General features: G+C 48.4%; 1 protein-coding gene across 6 annotated transcripts in view; it reads left to right on the top strand.

Annotated features, from left to right (window-relative positions):
* LOC308467286 (interleukin-6 receptor subunit beta-like) overlaps positions 1-15,580 on the top strand; it is a 43,096-nt gene that overhangs the window by 7,805 nt on the left and 19,711 nt on the right. For 3 of the 6 annotated variants that reach the window (XM_080988849.1, XM_080988844.1, XM_080988848.1), the window contains exons 1-5: positions 1,608-1,722; positions 3,877-3,948; positions 10,388-10,511; positions 11,935-12,116; positions 15,389-15,543. In XM_080988849.1, coding sequence (XP_080844975.1) covers positions 1,671-1,722; positions 3,877-3,948; positions 10,388-10,511; positions 11,935-12,116; positions 15,389-15,543 — 585 coding nt within the window. In that variant the 5' untranslated portion in view covers positions 1,608-1,670. Of the gene's footprint in view, positions 1-879; positions 1,493-1,607; positions 1,723-3,763; positions 3,949-10,387; positions 10,512-11,934; positions 12,117-15,388; positions 15,544-15,580 lie in introns of those variants that run through there. The other 3 variants (XM_080988845.1, XM_080988846.1, XM_080988847.1) reach the window with 3 other exon arrangements.

The raw sequence follows: 15,580 nt of genomic DNA on the forward strand, positions 1-15,580 counted from the left end.
GGTTAAGTCCAGTCAAAGGCGACTATGGGGTTGTGGTGCTCATCTCGCTTTCAGGCCGAGGGAGCCGGCGTTTGCCCACAGACAGCTTTCTGGTCATGTGGCCAGCAGGACTAAACCGCTTCTGGTGCAACAGGACACTTTGATAAAAACCAGAGCACATGGAAACGCTGTTTACCTTCCCAATGCAGCGGTATCTATTTATCCACTTGCAGTGGCGTGCTTTCGAACTGCTAGGTTGGCAGGAGCAGGGACTGAGCAACGGGAGCTCACCCCGTCGCGGGGATTCAAACCGCTGACCTTCTGATCGGCAGGTCCTAGGCTCTGTGGTTTAACCCACAGCGCCACCCACGTCCCTTTATAGCATCAAAACACACTATTAAAAAGCAGAGACATCACCTTGCCAACAAAGGTGCGTATAGTTAAAGCTATGGTTTTCCCAGTAGTGATGTATGGAAGTGAGAGCTGGACCATAAAGAAGGCTGATTGCCGAAGAATGGATGCTTTTGAATTCTGGTGCTGGAGGAGACTCTTGAGAGTCCCATGGACTGCAAGATGATCAAACCTATCCATTCTGAAGGAAATCAGCCCTGAGCGCTCACTGGAAGGACAGATCCTGAAGCTGAGGCTCCAATACTTTGGCCACATCGTGAGAAGAGAAGACTCCCTGGAAAAGACCCTGATGTTGGGAAAGATGGAGGGCACAAGGAGAAGAGGACGACAGAGGACGAGATGGTGGGACAGTGTTCTCGAAGAGACCAGCATGAGTTTGACCAAACTGCGGGAGGCAGTGGAAGACAAGAGTGCCTGGCGTGCTCTGGTCCAGGGGGTCATGAAGAGGCGGACGCGACAAAACGACTCAGCAGCAACAACAAATGATTCTATGATTTTACATAGTAATGAAGAGAGGAACTTTGGGGGGGGGGGGCTCCTCTTCCTTCTCCCCTCTGATTGGCCCGGATCCGCAGGCCACGCCCCTTCAGCATGCATCTTACAAAAACACCTTTCTGAATGCGATCCATTCACCTGTCGCCTTCATCCCGGGATGCGATGCTGCGGGAGGAGGGCGAAAAGGACAAGAAAAGAAAACCACCGAAAAGCCTAAATGGGAGCAAAACCTCAGTGAGAGAGAGGGAGCTGGGTTTCCTTTAACCCAGGACCACTTTTAGATGCTTAGAAAAGGAGTCACAGGTGCAGAATTTATCCCCACCGCCCCGGGGTCGCTGAATTCTTTGCAGAGATACTCTCTTGCCGTGACACCGAGGGTTTTTAGGGTCCTCCTTTGACCCGGGAACTAAGCGCGATCTGTTCATTTGTTTCGCGGGGAGGGCGATTTCTCCTGCGGGAGGGCTCGCGGCTCACAGGTAACAGCTTTCCCCCCCGGAAAGTCTCGTCATTTGGAAGAAAAAGAGGAGCCAACAGCCCAACGCAAAAGGCTGGAAGTTGAAAGCGGCGCAAGAGCGCACTGGCGGCTGTGCCAAAGAGAATACGAAGGGTGAGCTGTTCTGTGCTTAAAGTTGGTTTCTTAGTGATGCTTATTTTGCAATGTGCGACTATTATCTGGGGCGGGCGATGGTTCTGAACCTGATTTCCAGCGCAGTTGTTAAGAGGTAGTCCTCCACGCAGCGTGTGGTTAGCCTACGGAACTCCCTCCCACAGGGCCACTGCCTTGGATGGCATTAAAAGAGGATTGGGCCGATTTGTGGATCAAATCTATGCTTGCAGGTGCCATAAGAAAGCTGCAGGGATAGCGCAGGATAGTGCACACCCCGGAAATGATCTCTTTCAGCTTCTGCCTTCTGGAAAGAAGGTCCAGGGTTATAAAGACTAGGACTAGCCTCCTGAGAAACATCATTTTGGTAGCTCAATTCTGCACACCTTCCAATTTGTCAATATCCTTCTTAAATTGGGGTGCCCAGAACTGGACACAGTATTCCAGATGTGGTCTGACCCAAGGTAGAATAGATCAGGATTGCGACTTCCCTTGGCTGGGACACTGTCCTTCTATGGATGCAGCCTAGAATAGCATTAGCCTTTTTTGCTGCTGCATTACACTGTTGACTCGCGCCAAGCTTGCGGTCTTTAAAGTGGTGGGAGCCAGGATGGATCGAATCACCCAAAAGGAGACCGTGGCTGATTGGCTCCAATAATAAACCTCTCATAAATAGAGGTTGTTTATGTATTCCACTACTGCGTTTGGTGTCGCTGTGGGTTAAACCACAGAGCCTAGGGCTTGCCGATCAGAAGGTCGGCGGTTCAAATCCCTGCGACGGGGTGAGATCGCATTGCTCGGTCCCTGCTCCTGCCCACCTAGCAGTTCGAAAGCACGTCAAAGTGAGTAAACTGTAAAGTAAAGCGAGATGAGTGCCGCAACCCCAGAGTCGGCCACGACTGGACCTAATGGTCGAGAGTCCCTTTACCTTTACCTTTACCTTTACTGTGTTTTGTTAGTCTCAAAATAGGAAACGAGCGAGGTCCCAACCAAAGAAGAGTCGCAACTTAACTTGACGGAATGTGTAGCTTGCAGACTTAACGTATAGAATAAGGGAACAAGAAGAAAATGTGTTTAGAGAAGATTGGAAAATGTTTAATTAATATATGGGAAATGACTGTGCACAGCTGAAAATGCTGTTAAGATAAATTAAATGCAGTGGTACCTCCGGTTAAGTACTTAATTCGTTCCGGAGGTTCGTTCTTAACCTGAAACTGTTCTTAATCTGAAGCACCACTTTAGCTAATGGGGCCTCCTGCTGCTGTCGCACCGCCGGAACACGATTTCTGTTCTCATCCTGAAGCAAAGTTCTTAACCCAAGATACTATTTCTGGGTTAGTGGAGTCTGTAACCTGAAGCGTATGTAACCCGAGGTACCACTGTAGTGTAAATGAGCTTTGATGGATGTAATAATGGAATACTGAATGGTATACTTTCTGTAAAATACGCAGGGATTTATGATATGGAAAAATGAACCATGGAAAACGAAGAAGGGAAGTCATTGGTATCTAAAGGATGTAAAAATGAGTACAGTGGACGCTCGGGTTGTCAACGTGATTGTGGGATGCATGTTCGCAACCCACAGCTGTGCATCTGTGCACACGCAGGTTGCAATCTGGCGCTTCTGTGCATGCGCAAAGTGCGTTTTAGCGCTTCTGCACATGCGCGGCCACCAAAACCCAAAAGTAACCCGTTCCGGTTACTTCCGTTCCATAACCCGTAAAAGGGAAGTGGGTGGCGCTGTGGGTTAAACCACAGAGCCTAGGACTTGCCGATCGGAAGGTCGGCAGTTCGAATCCCTGTGACGGGGTGAGCTCCCGTTGCTCGGTCCCTGCTCCTGCCCACCTAGCAGTTCGAAAGCACGTCAAAGTGCAAGTAGATAAATAGGTACCACTCCAGCGGGAAGGTAAACGGCGTTTCCGTGCGCTGCTCTGGTTTCGCCAGAAGCGGCTTAGTCCTGCTGGCCACATGACCCGGAAGCTGTACGCCGGCTCCCTCGGCCAATAAAGCCAGATGAGCACCGCAACCCCAGAGTCGGCCACGACTGGACCTAATGGTCAGGGGTGCCTTTACCTTTACCTTTAACCCAAAAAAACGCAACCTGAAGCGTCTGTAACCAGAGGTGTGACTGTACTTTAAATTGTGAAACAGAAAAATTCAATAAAAATTATTTGGAGACAATAATAAACCTCTCCCATGCTTCCACTTTTCCATTTCGAAGTAACTTTAGCCTGTGCCAACAAGGAACAACAACAAAAGTGTTGCTGAGACACATAGGTCCCTACATTTCAGGGGGTTGGGCTAAATGACCTTTCGGGGGGCCCTTCCATCTCTCTATGATTCTACAAGATGCTCTTGTTAATCCATCCATTACCATCTCTCCAAAGCTGGTGGGACCTTCAGGATGCAGCTGACTCTGGGATGTGTACTGATTTTCCTCACCTCCGTATCCTGCTCAGGTAAGAACAGAGCTGCAGAAGCAGTTTTGTGTTTGTCTGTTTTTAATTTAGAGCATTTACGAACCAGATGATATTTTAAAAGGAAAAGCGCTGAGAGCTGTGCATGGTGAAAACAACAAGGCAAGGCAATGGAAACAAAAGCAGAACGGAAAGCTCTAGTACTGGGGTCAGCAATTTTTTTCAGCAGGGGGCCAGTCCACTTTCCCTCAGACCTTGTGGGGGGCCGGACTATATTTTTTTGGGGGGGAAATGAACGAATTGCTATGCCCCACAAATAATCTAGAGACCCTCCCTGCCCGCAGACTGTCTCGCCAGAGTGGTGCATGCTCTGGTTATCTCCCGCTTGGACTACTGTCATGCGCTCTACGTGGGGCTACCTTTGAAGGTGACCTGGAAATGACAACTAATCCAGAATGCGGCAGCCAGACTAGTGACTGGGAGCGGCCACTGAAACCATATAACACCGGTCCTGAAAGACATCCATTGGCTCCCAGGATGTTTCCAAGCACAATTCAAAGTGTTGGTGCTGACCTTTAAAGCCCTAAACGGCCTCGGTCCAGTATACCTGAAGGAGCGTATCCACCCCCATCGTTCTGCCCGGACACTGAGGTCCAGCTCCGAGGGCCTTCTGGCGGTTCCCTCCCTGCGAGAAGCCAAGTTACAGGGAACCAGGCAGAGGGCCTTCTCAGTTGTGGTGCCCGCCCTGTGGAACGCCCTCCCACCAGATGTCAAAGAGAAAAATAACTACCAAACTTTTAGAAGACATCTGAAGGCAGCCCTGTTTAGGGAAGCTTTTAATGTTTAATAGGTTATTGTATTTTAGTGTTCTGTTGGAAGCTGCCCAGAGTGGCTGGGGAAACCCAACCAGATAGGTGGGGTATAAATAATAAATATTATTATTATTATTTTAAATAAAAGGACACAAGCTACTCATGTAAAAACACGCTGATTCCCGGACCATCCATGGGCCGGATTGAGAAGGCGATTGGGCCGGATTCGGCCCCCGGGCCTTAGTTTGCCTACCCATGCTCTAGTATAAACGTGTTGGAAACTGGGATTCTGGGATGCAGGATAAAATAGGGTCTGGTTTTATGGGTCAAGGAAAGCTTGGGCAAAGGACATGGCTTTACAAGAGATTTAAAGCAACTGAGAATCATAGAATTGCCCGAGTTCAGAGGGACCCAAGGGTCATCTAGTCCAACCCGCTGCAATGTAGGAATCTCAGCTAAAGCATCCATGACAGGTGGCCATGCAACCTCTGCTTAAAAACCTCCAATGAAGGGAGTCTGTTCCACGGCCAAACGGCTCTTACCGGTCACATAGTTTAGTCAGAAATTTCTTTCAGATCCATTGGTTCAGGTGCCGTCCTCGGGAGCAGCAGCAGAAAGCAAGCTTGCTCCATCTTCCATGAAGACAACGCAACTGTATGCTTGCACCTTCCTATAAAAGGTAAAGGAGCCCTGGACGGTTAAGTCCTGTCAAAGGCAACTAGGGGGTTGCGGTGCTCATCTCGCTTTCAGGCCAAGGGAGCTGGCGTTTGCCCGCAGACAGCTTTCCGGGTCATGTGGCCAGCAGGACTAAACCGCTTCTGGTGCAACAGGACATCGTGACAGAAACCAGAGTGCACAGTAACGCCGTTTACCTTCCCGATGCAGCGGTACCTATTTATCTACTTGCACTGGCATGCTTTCGAACTGCTAATGGAACGGGAGCTCACTCCATCGCAGGGATTCGAACCACCAATCTTCTGATTGGCAAGCCCAAGAGGCTCAGTGGTTTAGACCACAGCGCCTGTTCGGATATTGATGTTCCGTTCCACCTTAAAAGGAACAGACAAGATTGCTGAATGTCACATGCCTGTTTACTCTCCAGCACAGCTTGCTGGGAACCTCTGTTTGTGTATAGCCTTTGCTTATGCTTCCTGCTGCTTGGACGCGAAGGGGAGCAGACATGTTTGTCCTGATGCGGAATACAATGCCTGTTAAGGGACGCGGGTGGCGCTGTGGTCTAAACCACAGAGCCTAGGGCTTGCCGATCAGAAGGTCGGTGGTTCGAATCCCCGTGACGGGGTGAGCTCCCGTTGCTCGGTCCCTGCTTCTGCCAACCTAGCAGTTCGAAAGCACGTCAAAGTGCAAGTAGATAAATAGGTACCACTCCAGCGGGAAGGTAAACAGCGTTTCTGTGCGCTGCTCTGGTTCAAGCCATGGACTCCCTACTTTTGAAAACCATGATATATCTATGGTAGTTTTAGTTATGTGAATGGTGCCACAAACCCCCTTGGGGTCCGCAGACCACCAATTGGGAACCACTGTTCTAGATGAGGTTGCCTGAGTTGGCAAAGCTCATTTGACTGCAGCAAGAAACAGCATTTAGCACCATCAGTCCCGTATTGTGGAATATTCTGCCAAATTAGCAGGTGTTTCAACTTTTCAATGCCTGATGAACACTTCTCAGGGGCTGCAATCCCTCTAAAGGAGCAAATGTGTCAAAAAGCAGAGACACCACCTTGCCAACAAAGGTCCGTATAGTTAAAGCTATGGTTTTCCCAGTAATGATGTATGGAAGTGAGAGCTGGACCATCAAGAAGGTTGATGGCCGAAGAATGGATGCTTTTGAATTCTGGTGCTGGAGGAGACTCTGGAGAGTCCCATGGACTGCAAGAAGATCAGACCTCTCCATTCTGGAGGAAATCAGCCCTGAGTGTTCACTGGAAGGACAGATCCTGAAGCTGAGGCTCCTGCAGCCAATCAGAAGCCATGCTTTGGCTTTTGAACGTTTTGGAAGTCGAAAGGACTTAAAGGAATGGATTCCGTTGAACTTCGAAGGTACGTCTGTAAATGCGATTGTTATTATCAATAATAATTATACGTCAGGGAAGTGCAGATTTCAAAGGAAAGCTGTGTTTCCGGTTCAGGAACTGGAGGGCCGATTTTGGTCCAGTTAAAAGCTGCAAACCGAACCAAATTCTTCCCTGTACCTCCTCCTGGGGGAGCGTTGTACCAACTGAGCGAAAGTTTTGATCCAGTCTGTTTACTTTGCATTGAATTGCAGGCCTTTGCAACCCCATTGCGGCAGGTTTTGCCACTGATTAATCTCTACACACAAACACCTGCTTGCTCCCGGAAAATCGCTCAGAAAGCCCCTTTCCTCTCTGGAGATGGGGTCTGACGGAGGCCCGTTCTCCCCAAAGATCTGGAGAGATTGCTGGCTGCTCTCCACCAATTTGCAACCATGGACACAATGTTCCCCTGGCTTTCAGGAAGCAAAACAGAGATGTACGCAACACGGAACGAGCGTGCCTTGGACAGGGACGGGGTCTGGAGAGCGGAGGCAGTGGGGGCTGCCCCCCCCAGCAGCCCCACATCTGCGCCCGACTAAGTGGGGAAAAGCATATTGTTTTACATGGCCCGAGCAAAAAATAACCTTTCCAAAGCTGTCAACAAAGGCTGGGGGGGAAGGAGACAGGTCTGAGGTGATGCCACAACTGTGAAGGCTCTTTTCTGGAGACCTGTTTGCGTCTCCCCTGCGGTGCGGGACATAGGCTTCCGGCTGAAAGCAATTTTCACCCTCCAGGCTCTGAGTTGGGGGGGACGGACACTGGCTTTCTCAGCCATCGGGGCTGCTTTGGGGGGGGGGGAACATGGTCCCAAAGGAAGCAGAGGTGAGATGGATGGCACATGTGGGGTTTTTTTGTAATCACCCCGGGAAAATTTAATCAAGGCAAAACTCAATTTCCCCTCCTCCCGCGGTTTCGCTTGCAAAATGAGCAGGAAGATTTGCAATGCAGACTTTTGTAAGCGAGAGCTGGACCGTAAAGAAGGCTGATCGCCAAAGAATGGATGCTTTTGAATTCTGGTGCTGGAGGAGACTCTTGAGAGTCCCATGGACTGCAAGAAGATCAAACCTCTCCATTCTGAAGGAAATCAGCCCTGAGTGCTCACTGGAAGGACAGATCGTGAAGCTGAGACTCCAATACTTTGGCCACCTCATGAGAAGAGAAGACTCCCTGGAAAAGACCCTGATGCTGGGAAAGATGGAGGGCACAAGGAGAAGGGGATGACAGAGGACGAGATGGTTGGATAGTGTTCTCAAAGCTGCCAGCATGAGTTTGACCAAACTGCGGGAGGCAGTGGAAGACAGGAGTGCCTGGCGTGCTCTGGTCCATGGGGCCACAAAGTGTCGGACACAACTAAACAACTAAACAACAACAGCCTTTGCCAACCTGTTGGCAATGTTGTCGAACTACAACTCCAGGGCTGGCACTGATGGGAGTCATAGTCCAACAACAACCGGAGGGCGCCAGTTGGCGAAGGCTGTGCTGAACGAGGGTGAGGACCTCGGCTTGAAATAATGGGCGGCTGTTAAAACCACAGGCTGACTTTCAGCCTCTATTTAAATGATGTTAATTTGCATCCTGGCCTGGTAAACAGCGCCACCTGTCAGCAGCTGCAGAAACTGCAGTGTGATGTCCCGCTGCAGTGGTACCTATTTATCTACTTGCACTGGTGTGCTTTCAAACTGCTAGCTTGGGGATGCGGGTGGCGCTGTTGGGACATGTCCAAGGAAAGGGGGGCAATTGACAGGCCCCCAGCTGGCTCCAGCCCACCGGCTGGCAGCCGGGTGAACGGAAGGGCAGAGAGAGGCTGTGTAAAGCGTATTTAAAGGTAAAAGTAAAGGGACCCTTGACCGTTAGGTCCAGTCGTGCCCGACGCACGTGGCTTGGCTTTTGAAACACAGGGAGGGGGTTGGACTGGATGTGGTCTTGCATATGCCCTTAGGGGACGCGGGTGGTGCTGTGGGTTAAACCACAGAGCCTAGGACTTGCTGATCAGAAGGTCGGCGGTTTGAATCCCCGCGACGGGATGAGCTCCCGTTGCTCGGTCCCTGCTCCTGCCAACCTAGCAGTTCAAAAGCACGTCAAAGTGCAAGTAGATAAATAGATACTGCTCCAGCGGGAAGGTAAACGGCATTTCCGTGCGCTGATCTGGTTCGCCAGAAGCGGCTTAGTCCTGCTGGCCACATGACCCGGAAGCTGTACGCCGGCTCCCTCGGCCAATAAAGCGAGATGAGCGCCGCAACCCCAGAGTCAGCCACGACTGGACCTAATGGTCAGGGGTCCCTTCACCTTTGCCTATATGCCCTTAGCAGAATCAGAGCTCCCCACACAAATACCCTTTAAAGTGCTCGCGAAGGGCCTCACTCGCAGATCCAGCTTTCGCCCTGGCGACGGCTCGTTCTCCAGACGCAAGCACTTTGCGGCATGAAATTGTTTGGCAGCAAGCAGATCAGGCTTCCCAGCCTGTTGCTCACTCTCCTACCTCCGGAAGCAGCGGCCTTTGACGCTCCAACTTCCATCGCTGGGTGCTCTTGAGTCTTCCCCCCTCCCAGCCCCAGCACCCCCCTGCTAATCCTCCCATCTGTTCCCTATGCCGACACACAACACAGAATCACCTCCAAGCCCTCTCCAGTTTATTATTAATCACCGCTACGGAAGAAAGAAGAAAAACACTCCCAGGTTAATTTGCGGTCATTATCCCATTAATCGGGACGGCTAGCTAGGGAGCGAGGCAATTGTGATGCCTAGGATCACCTTGCCAACAAAGGTCCGTATAGTCAAAGCTCTGGTTTTCCCAGTAGTGATGTATGGAAGTGAGAGCTGGACCATAAAGAAGGCTGATCGCCGAAGAATGGGTGCTTTTGAATTCTGGTGCTGGAGGAGACTCTTGAGAGTCCCATGGACTGCAAGAAGAACAAACCTCTCCATTCGGAAGGAAATCAGCCCTGAGTGCTCACTGGAAGGACAGATCGTGAAGCTGAGGCTCCAAGACTTTGGCCACCTCATGAGAAGAGAAGACTCCCTGGAAAAGACCCTGATGTTGGGAAAGATGGAGGGCACAAGGAGAAGGGGACGACGGAGGACGAGATGGTGGGACAGTGTTCTCAAAGAGACCAGCATGAGTTTGACCAAACTGCGGGAGGCAGTGGAAGACAGGAGGGCCTGGCGTGCTCTGGTCCAGGGGGTCACGAAGAGTCGGACACGACTAAACAACTAAACAACAACAATTAAACATTAAAAGCTTCCCTAAACAGGGCTGCCTTCAGATGTCTTCTAAAAGTCTGGTAGTTGTTGTTCTCTTTGACATCTGGAGGGAGGGCGTTCCACAGGGTGGGCGCCACCACCAAGAAGGCCCTCTGCCTGGTTCCCTGTAACCTGGCTTCTCGCAGGGAGGGAACCGCCAGAAGGCCCTAAGCGCTGGACTTCAGTGTCTGGGTAGAACGATGGGGGTTGAGACGCTCCTTCAGGTATACTGGACCGAGGCCATTTAGGGTTTTAAATGTCAGCACCAACACTTTGAATTGAATGATTTGGATGCTACCAGGTGTGGGGGGGGGCAAAGTATAAGTTTCTATATTTCGTTTCTCTCCTTGTATTTCTCAGGACTGGCTCCAAGGAGCCTGAAGCTTGAATACTGTGTCAGCTTCTGGGCTAAAAAGATCACATGCTACTGGGACCCTTTGCTGGATATGGGTCCTGAAACTACATACAGGCTCCACATCACAGAGTAAGTCTCCTGCCTGCCTCTGGGATGGCAGAGATATAGGGCCACACAGTGTCGTACAACCAGCATGCTGGAATATTATTCTTATCATTGCTTGAGGGGGTTGACAATTTTGTCTACCTGGATTCCAGTGTAACCAGCAATTGCTCCTTCAATGCTGAACTAGACAAGCAGGTGGAGGTGTGGTCTAAACCACTGAGCCTCCTGGACTTGCCAATCAGAAGGTCGGCGGTTCGAATCCCCATGACGGGGTGAGCTCCCGTTGCTCTGTCCCAGCTCCTGCCAACCTAGCAGTTCGAAAGCACACCGGCGTGAGTAGATAAATAGGTACCACTGCAGTGGGAAGGTAAACGGCGTTTCCGTGCGCTCTGGTTTCCGTTATGTGCCAAAAGTGGTTTAGTCCTGCTGGCCACATGACCCAGAAAGCTGTCTGTGGATGAAGGCTAGCTCCCTTGGCCTGAAAGCAAGATGAGCGCCGTAACCCCATAGTCGCCTATGGCTGAACTAAAGCATCCAGGGGTCTTTTACCTTGACCTTGGCAAGGCAACTGCAGCAATGTTGGCATCCAAACACCTTGAGAGACAATGGCTTGCGCCTCTGAGCGTGAAGTCAGAACACTGCATGATCAGCCCCAACGTGACCTCCCTGCGGTGCAAACCTGGGCAGTGTGTCTGGAGACTGAAGGTACATGCATCCACATGTGGTGGAACTGTCAAAAGATTAGACAATTTTGGGAAACGATTTACAATGAATTCAACAACATTTTCAAATGTTCCGTCCCTAAAAAACCCCGAAGCCTTCCTGCTAGGAATTATGGGTAATGAAATCACAAAAAAGTTTAGGGACATCTTCATGTAGCCGCCAGAATTTTCATCAAAAGGTTGGAAGGGAGATACCATACCACCCAAAGCAGACTGAAAATAAAATTAAGTGCATATTTAAGGACTCGGAACACAATGGGAAGATTGGAGGTGATGTTAAATTGAATTTCAGAATGGTGTACAAAACAAGTATCAACCAAGGAACAAACGAATGTTTATTTTTATTTTGATAACAACTTTTATCAAACCTTTCTGTTGTACAGTTTTCAAAACTAATAAAACAAAATGTTCTGGGGCCTCCATTTTTCATCAGCTCCAACCAGCTTCAATAGGGGATGGTGTTCCTGTTTCTGTAGTCCAGCAAAACATCTGGCAAGCTGCAGGATTCCCCGTGCCGGGTGTAAGAGTTTTCTTACCCTAGACTCTACCTACTGAGCAGCTTGGAGCCGCCATTTTTAAATTTCCCACAATCCCCTGAAGCAACGCTGCAGATAGGGCATTCTGGGAAATTTCTAAAGGAGGGCTCTGAGGCTCACCGATTCTCCACTCCTGCCCCTTGAACCCGCAGCTGCTAAGGAGCGCTCCCTTCTGTTTATTTTTTCCAGAGAAGCTGGGCGCTGTCAAATGGATTTTGGCCACACGAGAAGCTGTGCCGCCACCCAGGGAGGCAGTGCGTGCAGCGTCCCGGTGGAGAACCTCTTTGCTTTCTACAAAATAAACCTAACTGCCGAGAGTCGAGGCATCCAAGTGAGCGCTCCGGAAATGTGCATCCATGGAATGAGCATAGGTAAGCAAGGAAACTCGGGGAAGTCTCCTCGCCCTCTGCACAACAAGCCTTCTTAGAGGTTGATTCAGAGAAAGAGTTTATTCTGCTCTCCGGATAGCAGAAGGCACTTGCGTGGTCAGTTCACAGCAAGTCCAAAGAAATGAGAGATTCCATGAAGTATATATATCCTCCAGGCACCCTCTCCCCCCTTCCCCAGGAATCCAGCCCACGTAAGCTCATACACACAAGTTGACATCCATGACCATAAACAGATATTCCTGTTCCGGTACTCTTGACCATAAAAGGGTGTTCCTGTTCCTGTATTCCATATCTTGGGGTAAGAAGGTCACCAACTCTAAGAGAACTCCTGGCGCCGTTCCCGGGTGGCTGACAAGGTCTGTGCGTCAGTGTGGTCAGGATGTAAGATAAGACCCAGATGTGTCATCCCTGCCCCACTTTGGAACTGACAAGGCCATTCATTAGGCGTCACGGACTGATAAAGGAGAGAGCTTTGTTTATACAGCTGAGTCCCTGTTATACATTTGCTCAAGAGCTCAAGTTAATGGTTTTTAGCTAATGCACCCTTGGAGAAGGGAGAATGGGATTTTGGGGCCCGTTTCAGACTGACTGCACAGTCAGATTTTAGATTTGGGAAACCCATTCCTTCACTGCGAGGTAGGCTAGGCTGAAAAAGAGAGAAAGGGTGTGTCCCCGGTGTCTTCCATCACCCACTGAGCTTCATGGTTGTGTAGGATATTCAAACCCGGATCTGCCCAGTCATTGCCTGACTGATACACCCTACTGCTTTGAGCAGAACAAGTTGGCTAGATGGCAAAACAAGTGGATCGCTCTCCTTTGATCCACTGGCTGTTCAGGGTTGCAGGGCAGGGTGTGGAAGACCCCTTTGCTAATTCTGCAACCGGGTTCTAGCAGGGAGTCTGCCTCCATTGCCTGAGAGCCACCCAATCAGCATGAAAGGGGAGCTTTTCAGCCACTGAGAAGACTTGTCTTCTCGCCTTTCATGCTGACTGGAGCCAATCAGAGTGGAAGGAGGTGGGTCAGTTTCTAAAGTTTATAGTCTTAAGGTCCAGGCCATTTGATTGATTGATTTTAAGTCCTCACAAACCCTCATCAGCATTGTAATAATAATAATAATAATAATAATAATTTTTATTTATACCCGCCCTCCCCAGCCAAGGCCGGCCTCAGGGCAGCTAACAAGCAATAATAAAAACAAGTTGAATGAATGCAACTTAAAAACAAGATTAAAATACAACAATTAAAATATTGAAACATTAAAATATTAAAATGCAGCCTCATCACAGGAGGAGAAAGGAAAAAGAAAAAAGAAAGAGAGGGAGGGAATCAAATTGGCTCCAAGCCAAAGGCCAGGTGGAACAACTCTGTCTTACAGGCCCTGCGGAAAGAGATCAGATCCTGCAGGGCCCTGGTCTCATGAGGAAGAGCGTTCCACCAGGCCGGAGCCAGTGTTGAAAAGGCCCTGGCTCTGTTTGAGGCTAATCTAACTTCCTTAGGGCCCGGGACCTCTAGGGTGTTGCTATTTATGGACCTTGAGGCTCTCCGTGGGGCATACTGGGAGAGGCGGTCCTGTAGGTACGAGGGTCCTAGGCTGTGCTAATTTCTCCTGACAAATCTCTGGGAGCTATTTGCCCTAATGTTCACATTTTGGCTATGCAATTTCACATGATATAATGCATTTTGCATGCCATTTTCAAGAATGCATGCATTGATAGGGACACTTTACCCTATCAAATGCTTTTTTTGTCTGTATGCATTACTTTGTTGGAGGGCCGCATTGCAAAATTCAGACATGTACCAATTTCAGAGGATGGCTGTGATTTGGCAAATTAGGTAGATCAGCTTAGTTTATGAACAACATGTAAATAGAACACTTCAAACCTGGAAGTAGGTGTTCTGGTTTGTGAACTTTTCCTTGGAAGCAGAACATGTTCCGCTTCCTGTTGAGTGTGTTCTGTTTGTAAATTGAGTCCCCTGCTGCTAATCAGCTGTTGAGTCTGTCAGCTGTTGAGTCCTGAGCAGCCACACAGCACAGAGGTGATATTTGGAGCTTTCGTTTTCGCTATTTTTTTGCGGTTTTTATGTGTGGCTTTTCCGTTTTTTTGACTGTGACTTGTTCTTCGTTTTATGGGACTGACTTGTGACTGCGGCTTGTGACTTCTTCGTTTTTGTGACTGTGGCTTGTAACTTGGTTTTTGTGACTGGTTTTTGTGACTGAGTGGAACCCAGTTCAGCTACTGATTGATTGATTGATTGATTGATTGATTGTGTAACTGCAGAAATGGATAAAAGCCCCCCATCCAAACAATGACTATCATCAGTGCACGTAAGAGAGAAAAAAATAATTTTAATTTAATTTAATTTTATTTTTTTATAAATGATATTTATTCCAAATTTAAAGTTACAAAAAAGAAATAGAAAAACCATACAAAATACAAAGAAGACTTTAGCCATAACAAAGCAAAAAATGAACAAGTAAAAAAGAACAATAAGATAGAATAAAAAAGAAAACTTAACAAAAAATATAAAAATACATTAAATTAAAATAAAACAAAAACAGATTAAACCTTTACATAGCCTTTTCCCTTTACTTATTTCCATGACCTCCTCTCACCTCCCGATTTTGTATTCTAGTTCAGATCGTGTTTCCAGCAAATCCTTCTAACCTTATTTTCATTTACGTATTTTAAAATTAAAATAATGTAATTAAACCTCCTCTATTTCATCAATTTCATCAACTCATTTTTGCTTAGTCCATTATATCATATCTACCAGAACGACCTAATATTCTTTTTCCAACCTCTTTCTAACGAAAAATAATTTTAATTTTATCCTCTACAATACTGTCTTATTTATTTTATAGGACAGTACATTGTTCATTGCTTTCATTTTATGGATCAATGGTCTTGTTAGGTAGTAAAAATTCATGTTCAATTGCTGTTTTGGGGGTTGCTTTTAAAAGTCTGGAACGGATTATTCCGTTTTGCATTACTTTCTATGGGAAAGCATGCCTTGGTTTTAGAACGCTTTGGTTTTGGAACAGACTTCCGGAATGGATTAAGTTTGGGAAGCAAGGTACCACTGTATTATTATTATTATTGCACAACTATGATATCATTGTAGAATCCAAGAAGGTTGTATACTCTTCAAAGGGGGCGTTGCTGCGACTATCAGGATGGGACCCCTGCCCTTCTGGGTTTGACACTGCGCCGTTGGATACAGATACAAACTTTCTTTCCCCACCCCACATCTAGTGAAACTGAGCGCACCTGAGGTTAGCATCGCCGAAGCAAACAAGTCGCGGTGCTTCTATCTGGAATGGAACATCCCTGGCGATGAGGTACTATCTGTGTTAGAAACCGAGTATGAAATCCAGTTCCGCGACGTGGCAGAGTCGTCATGGATGCAGGTGAGCAGGCAGGATCCTTTGCCCGGTGGCTTCTGTG

Source organism: Podarcis pityusensis, assembly GCF_964106645.2.
Source record: "Podarcis pityusensis genome assembly, chromosome: 18".
Classification (NCBI taxonomy): Eukaryota; Metazoa; Chordata; class Lepidosauria; order Squamata; family Lacertidae; genus Podarcis; species Podarcis pityusensis.